At 36.0% G+C, this 10,344-nt stretch overlaps 1 protein-coding gene across 1 annotated transcript in view; it reads left to right on the plus strand.

Moving 5' to 3' along the window:
• Window positions 1–8,910, plus strand: part of GNAI1 (G protein subunit alpha i1) — a 78,406-nt gene extending 69,496 nt beyond the window's left edge. Inside the window, exons 6-8 of the mRNA XM_037133293.2 lie at window positions 60–189; window positions 1,259–1,412; window positions 8,549–8,910. Of these exons, the coding sequence (XP_036989188.1) occupies window positions 60–189; window positions 1,259–1,412; window positions 8,549–8,739 (475 nt within the window). The 3' untranslated portion in view covers window positions 8,740–8,910. The remainder of the gene's footprint in view (window positions 1–59; window positions 190–1,258; window positions 1,413–8,548) is intronic.
• The last annotated feature ends 1,434 nt before the right edge of the window (window positions 8,911–10,344 follow it).

Below are 10,344 nucleotides of genomic sequence, written 5' to 3' on the forward strand. Positions count from 1 at the left end.
GAAGTCAGAGCTCTGGGACATTCAGTGTAATGTGCAACTCGCTGTGTTTCCTCGTACAGAATGTTTGATGTGGGAGGACAGAGGTCTGAGCGGAAGAAGTGGATCCATTGCTTTGAAGGAGTGACTGCCATCATTTTCTGTGTGGCGCTGAGTGACTATGACCTGGTTCTAGCCGAGGATGAAGAAATGGCAAGTACAACCGCTTTTGAAGATTGAGCATGAAATATGAGACGCTGAAGATGTTGCCAGGGGGTTTTCTGAGAAAAAATTATTGAGAAATTCTTGCTAAATGTTTGAATTATTTGAAAGTTTTGGCTCTTTTCTCTAACTTTTCTGTTTCCATACTAAATGGGAATTATACTAAAGAAGCACAGGTGGATCCTGAGAAAAAGAAAAGAGTTTTAATCTCATCTCAAACCTATGTGCCTAACTATGCATTTTCTATATCTGGTAGTATCTACATACTAAATGGAAATAAAGTTCTTTTCTTACTACTTCTGCCAGCTCCACTCAGTCATCTCTGATCCCTGTTACACATTGCACATCCATGTCGTTTTCAGGTGCATTTCAGTATGTCATGAATCTGCGGGAAATACTTTGAAGTAGAAATACAAAACTCTTGTTGTTTTAAATTTAGTACAAACTGGGAAAATGATAGAAATGTCAGTTTTCTGTTTTTTTAATCATTTATTTGTAGTCACAGTGTAGCAGGTACAGTGCATCAGCATACATCCACTGCTCTGATTTGGACACTGTGAAGTGCATCAGTGCCCTTTTTGAAACCACAGATACTAGAAGGAGGAGTCAGGAGTGGAAGTTTCCTTCCCTAGCATACTTTTATATTCAGGGTGTTGGGCTAACTGAACCTCAGCTTATTCAGTTTTATTTAGTAGCCTTTAAAACCTCCAGTTATCAATTAGTGGAAGTTTCATTAAATTCATTAATATTGAGATATTTTCAAATATTTACGTTTGGCGTGCCTGGGTTGCAAGGTCCCGCAGCAGGAGAGGCCCAGGCCCAGAGACACACAGTGGGCGCTTGGCGAACGCTGGCTGGAGGCCCAGAGTAGCGAGTGATGCAGATGCCGTCTCCCCTAAAACCACAGTGTGCTTGTTCTTTAATGCCAGAAGTGGATTTTTCTAGTATGTTATCTATTTTTAATTAAGCTCTGTTTTGTTATAACATTTGTTATTTCTTAAGTAGTATTTCTCAAAATCCTTGTCATTATGACAAGCTGATTGTATCTTTTCTACTATAGAATCGAATGCATGAAAGCATGAAGTTGTTCGACAGCATATGTAACAACAAATGGTTCACAGAAACATCTATTATACTTTTCCTAAACAAGAAGGATCTCTTCGAAGAAAAAATCAAAAAGAGCCCTCTCACTATATGCTATCCAGAATATGCAGGTAAAAAAAACTTTCTGTAAACAACTGGTCAAGTCAATCATTTCCAAGTGAAAGTTTCCCTATGGCAAGATTTCATTTGTTGATTTGAATGCCCCAGCTTAATAATTCTTACCTTTAAGAGAAATTACTTATCAGACTACATTCAAGCACAAGTAATTACTTGAGGTATGGATTAGGTTACTGAAAATAACATTTATGGAAAAGCTGTTAAGTAATTTTCTGTGATGACTTCGTATCTTCATAAATTGACAATATTGATTTCTTTATCTAGTTAACAGTAACAGATCTTGTGTCAAGTTCTGTTGTGTGATGCACAAGAAATAAGACATGTCTTGTCCCTCGTCCAATCTCAAAGACCAGCGTACTCACAAACAAAGAAACAATGACAGTGCAACATGTTGCTACAAAGTAACATGAACAGTAAACAAAGGGGGGCATGGAACAGAGTTTGTGAATTAGCTAACAACCGAGCAGTCAGGGAATGTCTCACAGGAAATCCATGGGATTCTATTAATTAATGGTACTCTGATTTCACTACTATGGAAGGTGGTCTGCAGTAAAAAAAAAAGAGACGTGAGATACAGTCCTGGCTTTTCCATGATTAGCTCCTTCATCTTGAACAAGACAGTTAATCACCTGGGTCTCACTCCCCCCATCTTTAAAATCAGAAGAGGACTAAAGTATTACGGTGGTTTAGTTTAGCTTTTGCACATTTCCTGGAGTGTTGTTATTGAAAGTGGGAACAAGGAATGGAGCTACGTGTCTCCTCCCCACACACGGACACAACTTCTCTCTCACTGAAACAGAGTAACTTAAGCTTTCATCGGAGTAAGACTTGATTTTAAGGAAGAGAACTGTGCCTTAAAAAAGTTTGACCACCACTGGTTTATAGTATGTTTAAGTCTAAATATTTTGAAGAGTTTGGTTAATTTAGCTAGTTTATACAAGTTATCTCTATCCTTCTTGTTTTAAAATAAGTCTCAAGAATTTGATTATAAACAAAGATTTTGTCTTGTATTGAGTAAATTGTACAATAAGTATTTACTGCCTTTTCATAAGTGATGTTAAAACAGCCCTGTGACCTAAGACAAGACCTAAGTCTATCAAATCATTAACCACCAGTCTAACTTTAATTAAGTTCTCAGTGGAACTGGGGGGTGGGAGGTAGTTCTTCAATAAATATAAGCACATTAATTATTACAGCCCTGCTTTGTATATTGCAAAGGTATACTTTAAATGTTTTCATAGTTTCTTAGTTTAAAACTTTTGTTTTATTTTTGAAAGTCATAGTGTTGTAAGTCACCTTGTTCAGAAGCATTTTAGAGCTTATTAGGAATAAAATTATTTATAGTATTAATTCCAAGATTGAAGTTATCCAGAATCAAGGTGGCTTAGTTTTTGCCCTTACTTTCATCTTTCAGTTTATTTTTGTCACTCTCTATTACGGAGTGGCCGTTTTGTGCTAATATTACCAGAGTACCCAAGTGAATCCATAAATATCACATACCTACAGGGATTTCAGAGCAACAAGGAATAAACTTGTTAGCTCTTTCTTTACCACCTGGTAAAGGAAATTTACATGCGAGAATTTTCCTTATGTTGTCAAGTTAATAGGAATCAGTGACCTCGGAAGTTTGAACAAAGAGATGTCATGTAATTCCCTTATATTCCCAGTGTTGGTGTAATAATTTAATCTTCACTGCATGCCCTAATTATTGACTCAATTGCCTCTTGCTTCAGCCTTAACTCTTAAGTTCTTATGACTCTTGTTTTTTGTAGAAGAACCCGATATAGCCTTCAACCACTCAGCTTATTTCCTTTCTGCATCTCTCTCCTCTTCTTTTTATCTGTATGTTGGCAGTGCACCACATTCCAGCTGCAGATCTGTACTCTTTTACACTCTGTTCTTCCATGGTCTTATTCATTCTCACTATGTTAAACTCTGTTGTCAACTCCAGTTTCTCTCTAGAGCACCGGGCTTACATTTCCAACTACTCTGTTAAGCATGTACATGTATTTTTTAGCACTGGAGACTCAAACTAAGCTAAGTATATTTTGTTTTTCTTCTTTATCTCCCTTTGAATTATATCATCAACCTCCCATACTCCATTTTTAATCATATTATCATCTGTACTTAGCTTTATTTAGGACAGTTCTATCACATGTTAGAAAATACTTATCACATTCTCCCCCAACCCTCATCCTTACCATTCTTAAGATTTAAAGTCAGACTGAGGAATGTGCTTATTAGTTCATTCATAAATCTTATTGCTCTTGGGACAAACCCACTGAGCAACAGTCCAGAAAAAGTCCAGTTCATTGTTAATATAATGAGAACAGTTTGCACAACATCAATATAACCTGGCAGCCAAGGAGTGGACGGGAGTGCACATGCCTGAACAATGATGACTTCACTGTTCTAGTCAGTGGGGCTGGTAGACATCATTGAGTGAGCATGTGTACTGTGTGGCCATCACATTCAAAATGACTAAATAGAACAACAAATTTGCATCAAATTTTGTGTTAAGTTAAACATTCCTGCACAGAAACTATTGGTATGATTCAAAAGGCTTTCAGAGACTATGTAGTGAGTGCAGTGCAAAGAAAAGTGTGGCACAAATGCTTCAAAGATGGTTGAGAATCTGTTGAAAGTGATCCATGTTCTGGAAGGCCTGCAACGAGTACAACACCTGAGAATGTTGAACGTGTATGGGCTGCAGTCAACAAAGATCAGTGACTGACAGTGTGAGAACTAGAAGCTGATCTGGGGATTCCAGAACTACTGTGTCCAAGATTTTGGTGAAGGATCTTGGCATGAAACATGTCCTGGCAAAATTCAGTCCACCACTTCTGCTATGAGAACAGAAAGAACATGGTGCTACGGTTGCTAATGACCTAATTCAAACTGCTATCAGTGAACCAGATTTCCTCAAGAAGGTCATAAGGAGAGATAAATTGTGGTCAATGGCTATGATCCAGAAATGAAGGCCCAGTTATCCCAATGGAAGTTGCCTGGTTCTTCACAACCAAAGAAGGTGTGGCAGAGTCACAGCAAGATCAAGACCATGTTAACTGTGTTTTGTTTGGAAAGGTATTGTTCATCCTGAGTATACGCCCCAGGCCAAACACTAAGGGGTACTACTTTAATGTTATCAGTTGAGAGATGCAATATGACAAAAACAAGCTATGGGCAACTGGTGACGGGCAGCTTCCTCATGACAACGTGCTCATTTATGCATCGTTTCTGGTGCAGAGTTTTTCAGCAGAACGTCAAATCATCAGCCCCACTACAGCCCACATTTGGTGCTCTTGACTTCTGGCTTTTCCCAAAACTAAAATCAACTTGCGGAAGAGATTTCAGACCATCGATGAGATTCAGGAAAATACCAGGGGGCAACTGATGGCAAATCCGCTGAAGGATTTTGCAGTGTTTTGAACAGTGGAAGAGACACTGGGAGCACTGTGTGAGGTACTACAGTGCCTACTTTGAAGGGGACTGAGTTGTCACTGTCCATGTACAATTTTTCTTGTATCTTGTATCTTCTTCAATGTCTCTTTTTTAACATTACATGGCTGTGTACTTTCTGTGCAGGCCTCATACGTGTACATGAAATTGAGCTAGGCATGGAATGAAAGCTGTTTTCCAAACACATAACAGAGTGTGGCAAGAGGAGATTTACAGTTACGATTACACAGAACATAAAGTTTATTCTTGTATTATTATTTATTATTATATTATTTTCCATATGAATAGCTATAAACTTACTGTAACCTGTCCCTGTATTTTTGATATGTGGTTGCATTACCTTCTGTTTGAACAAAACACTGGTGCTTTTTAGAGTTCCAGAATACCAACCCTAATATGATATAATAAAATAAACTAGAATTTTATTTGTAGAAATATATGGTCGTTAGCAACTTTAAAATAATTAAAATGTATTTTGACATCTTAAAAAAATGGGTGAATTCCTAAAAATGTACAGCCTCTGAAGACTGAATCATAAAGAAATGGAAAATCTAGACAGATGTATCACCAGTAAAAAGATCGAATCAGTAATTAGAAACCTTCCAACAAATAAAAGTCCATGACCAGATGGCCTCACTGGTGAACTCTCCCAAATATTTAAGAAGAAACGATACCATTTCTTCTTAAGCTTTTCCAAAGTAAAAAGAGGATGGAGTATTTTCAAACTCATTTTATAAGAGCACCATTACCCTGACACCTACGACAACCACTACAAAACTACTAGAACTAATAAGTAATTCAGTAAAGTTCCAGGATACAAAATTAATATACAAATATTTGTAGCATTTCTGTACTAGTAATGAATTGTCAAAGAAATCAAAAGCCCCATTTATAATTGCATCAAACAGAACGAAATACCTAGGCATAAATTTAACCAAATTGCTGTTATACACTGAAAATTGTAAGATAATGATGAAAGAAATTGAAGACACAGATAAATGGAAAGATACCATGCTCATGGATTGGAAGAACATTGTTAAAAAATGTTCATCCTACCCAAAGCAATCTACATATTCAATGCAATTCTATCAAAATCCCAGTGGAATTTTTCATAGAGGATAAAAAAAAATCCTAAAACATGTATTAGAAATCACAAGAGTCTTTGAGTACCTAAAGTAGTCTTGAGAAAGAACACAGCTGGAGGCATAATGCTTCCTAATATCAGACTGTATTACAAAGCTATAGTAATCAAAACTGTGTGGTATTGGCATAAAAACAGACACATAAATCAGTGGAGCAGAATAGTGAGCCTAGAAACAAACCAGCACATATATAGTCAATTAATTTGTGACAAAGGAGCCAAGAATATACACTAGGGAAAAAACAGTTTCTTCAGGAAGTGGTGTTGGAAAAACTGGACAGCCACATGCAAAGGAAAACTGAAACACTATCTTATACACAAAAATTAAATCAAAGTGATGAAAGATGTGAACATAAGACCTGAAATTATAAAACTCCTAGAAGAAAACAGGTAGTAAGCACCTTGACATCAGCCTTGGTGAAGATTTTTCAGATTGACACCAAAAGCAATAAGTAGGGCTATGTCAAACCAAAAGGCTTCCAAACAGCAAAGGAAAGCATTAACAAAATGAAAAATCAGCCTATGGAATGAGAAAATATTTGCAAAGCATCTGTCTGCCAAGGGGTTAACATCCAAAATATATAAAGAACCCAATACAACTAAATAGCATAAGTAAATAAGTAAATAAATAAATCTTAGAAAGCAATAAAAAATGGACAGAGAAACTGAATAGATATTTTCCAAAAAAGACATACATCTGGGTAACAGGTCCATGAAAAGGTGTTCAACATCACTAATCAAAAGGGAAATGTAAATCAGAACCACAGTGAACTATCAATTTATACCTGTGCCATTCATTAAAAAGACAAGAAATAACAAGGGTCGGCAGGAATATGGAGAAAAGGGAATCCTTGTACACTGTTATGTTGGTGGGAATGTAAATTAGTGCCTCCGCTATGGAAAAAATTACAGATGTTCTTAAAAACATTAAGTACCACATAATTCACCAAGCCCACCTTTAGGTATTCATCTGAAGAAAACAAAACATCAGTTCAAAAAGCTGTCTGCATGCCTGTGTTTATTACAGCACATTTACTGTAGCTAAGATATGCAGACAACTAGGGAACTAATTGGAGGAAAGGGCTGCAGTCACACAAGTGGCAGTTTGAATATTGGGTCCTCATGGCATGAGGTGAGCCTGGGATGGGGAAGGGAGGGTCTCAGTGCAGATCCTTTGAGCAGGCTGGGTAGTAGAGACCTTGAAAGCCAGACCAGTAATGTGTTATTATTGCAAAAGAGAGATTTAACAATTTTGTTTTAAATGAAGTAATACATATATACATAAAAAAACATAGATACATAAACACTCAACACTAATGTGAAGCTCATTGAATTTTTAGAAGTAAACATACTGATATATTCACCATTCAGATCATTTTGAGGTTCCCCAAAGCCCCATTATGCCCCTCCCACCACATACACACAGTAACCATTATTATGACTTATCGTCATTGATTAATTTTGATGGTTATCAAACTTTGTTTTCTAATCATCATTTGAATCATAGAGTGTATTGTCTTTTTGTACCTGGTGTTACTCGATTAACAGTATGTTAATGAAGCTCATCCATGTTATTGTGTGTAGCAATAGTGCTTTCATTCTTATTTCTGATTACATCAGCTCATTTTATGAATATACTAGAATTTATTACCTGGATTGTTGCCTAAACTAGAAGTTCTGCTATTAAAAGTCTTTATATGTTATATGTCAAGGGCACATCTACAGATTGGATTGCTGGGTCACAGAGCATGTGTGTGATTACCTTTACATACTGCCTGAGAATTTCCGGTTTTTGTACTCAGAAGTCTTTACTCAGTTACCTGAAAGCAGGAACATATCATTCACTTTTTGTAACCTCATAGCCATAAACTACCCTGTAGACTCTTGTACAATTTATAAAAATATTTTGAGAGAGGGGAAGGGAAAGAGAAAGAGGGAGAGAAACATCAATGTGTGGTTGCCTCTGGCACACTCCCAAGTGGGGACCTGGCCTTTAACCCAGACATGTGCCCTGGCTGGGAATTGAACGGGTGACCCTTTGGTTCACAGGCGCATACTCAGTCCACTGAGCTACCCCAGCCAGGGCCCTTGTACAATTTTTAATAAAGAAGAATGAGTGAGAAATGCTCATTAATGTGTGTATAGAAAAGGGAGTAAAAATACTGATCAGCAGCCAGCCAGCATTTTTTGATCAGCTACTAGACTGTAACCGAAATAGTAGGCCACTGTCAGGGAGCTCAGTGGTTGGGATGTAGAGCACTAGGAATATGAAAAAGGAGGGGACCTGGCATTTGGAGACTGAGGCAGGGACGAAGATTTAGGGGTTTTTTAAGGGTAACTTACATAGTTAAAGGTAGTTCACATTGGGTATTTTTAATTTAGAAGAAGTAGTTTCTCTTAATCTACAAGGAAAAATACAGTTATAGAGTCCAAATATTTTAAACAAATGAAACTGAGTTCAATATTTAAGGTCCACTTTTCCTAGCAGTATACTAATTTTAACTTGTTTTTTTCCTCTTCTCATCTTAGGCTCAAACACGTACGAAGAGGCAGCTGCATATATTCAATGTCAGTTTGAAGACCTCAATAAAAGAAAGGACACAAAAGAAATATACACCCACTTCACATGTGCCACAGATACTAAGAATGTGCAGTTTGTTTTTGATGCTGTAACAGATGTCATCATAAAAAATAATCTAAAAGATTGTGGTCTCTTCTAAGTTTTGCAGTGAATGGTTAAACGTATTTTCAAACCAAATGAGTACTTACATGTGGATCTCTTTAGACTAGAGTCTTGCAGCAACACAGAGTGTAGTTAGTATACAGCAAACACATCTGGACCTGACCAAATTTGTTCTGTTATGTTTTTTTTTAACTGAAAGTTAAAAAAACTTTAACTTTCAGTTAAAAAAAAAAAGACCTTTAAGTGTGAAAGGTGGTCCTGCAGTGTGAAACTAAGGGCAGTGTTAACGCTGGGCTCTAGTGTATTGAGGATTTCTGCGTAAGTGTAAATATGCAAATGTATGTATACATGTATTTATAACTTTGGTTTTCCACATTATGGGTTTCCACATTGCTTTTAGGTTGTAAGAGCGGCAGCTTACAATTCTAGTGTGATTGCTTTGGAAATAACAGAAATACTAAGTACTTTGTAGTCAGTGACAGACTATTACCGTGTTTTCCAGTTTTAAACGGTTTTATTTATGTTCATGCCCTGTAAGTTTTTAAATACAGTAATTAATATTAGGGAACATTGAAGCCCTTATCTTGATAATCTTGTAATCATAAAAATGTTATTTGTACAAACACTGCACAGACTATTTTAATAACATGATTTGTTCCTTAAATTTAATGCTTTATTGAAATATTCTTAAAGAGGATGAATATATCTGCCTTTGGATTATTTAAACATTGTATGTATTTTATTTTTTTCTTTTAAGATTGCATGCTAATCTGGTTCTGTGTTAGATTTGGTTTGAAAAACTAAAATTTTATATTTTGAGGATATACTATCTTAGACTTATAAATACCTAATTTTTATTCAGTTGGTTTGTTTTCACTTTGAATTTTAATATTTGGATGGTATTCAGGCATTGCCTTAAAGGTGGTGCCAGATTAATTTTTATACACTTTAAATAATTACCTTTTTATTTATAACTAAGTTTAGGTGGACAATGAGAGCATTTTTGGGTAAAAAATATGTCAGCATAATGAATTTTGAGACATTCATTTGTGTATTTCCTTTGGGAACTCCCTTGTACCTAGCATATATGATAGCTTTTTGTTTGGAAGATAATAAGAAAGATCTTTAAATGTTCTGCTGCTGATATAATGCAAGCTTTTAGTTCATATGTAACTAGTTTCAAATTTAATCATCACACTATATTAAAATTACTTTTTTCCTTCAGTTATTCAAATTTCCTCCTTGCTTGAGTTGATATTATTTCTTTTTAAATTTTGCTGTTATTTCTGAGAATGAAACAGGCAATTACACTTAGAAGATGAGTAACAGTATTTAATAAAGTCAGTGATTATATGTATGCTCACATAAGTGTTACCATCAGCTAGCTGTTGAACTTCAGTAGTCATTTTTCTTTTGATTATTCATGATGTCCTGTGACCTCGTTTCTGAAAATGAACATTATTCCCCACCCTACTTGCCTTTTTTCACTCATCTTGAAAAAGCCTGTCAGTGAGCTCTGTGGATAAGTAGTTTCTGAGTTGAGTTGTGTGCTGTCATTTTGTCGAAGTGTATTTGTTGAACTACGTGTACATGTGTGTGGGTGAGTGACCACAAAGTACATTTATATGTTTCATCTTGGAAT

Source organism: Artibeus jamaicensis, unplaced genomic scaffold (assembly GCF_021234435.1).
Source record: "Artibeus jamaicensis isolate MK-2021 breed Jamaican fruit bat unplaced genomic scaffold, CSHL_Jam_final contig_518, whole genome shotgun sequence".
NCBI classification, from domain to species: domain Eukaryota; kingdom Metazoa; phylum Chordata; class Mammalia; order Chiroptera; family Phyllostomidae; genus Artibeus; species Artibeus jamaicensis.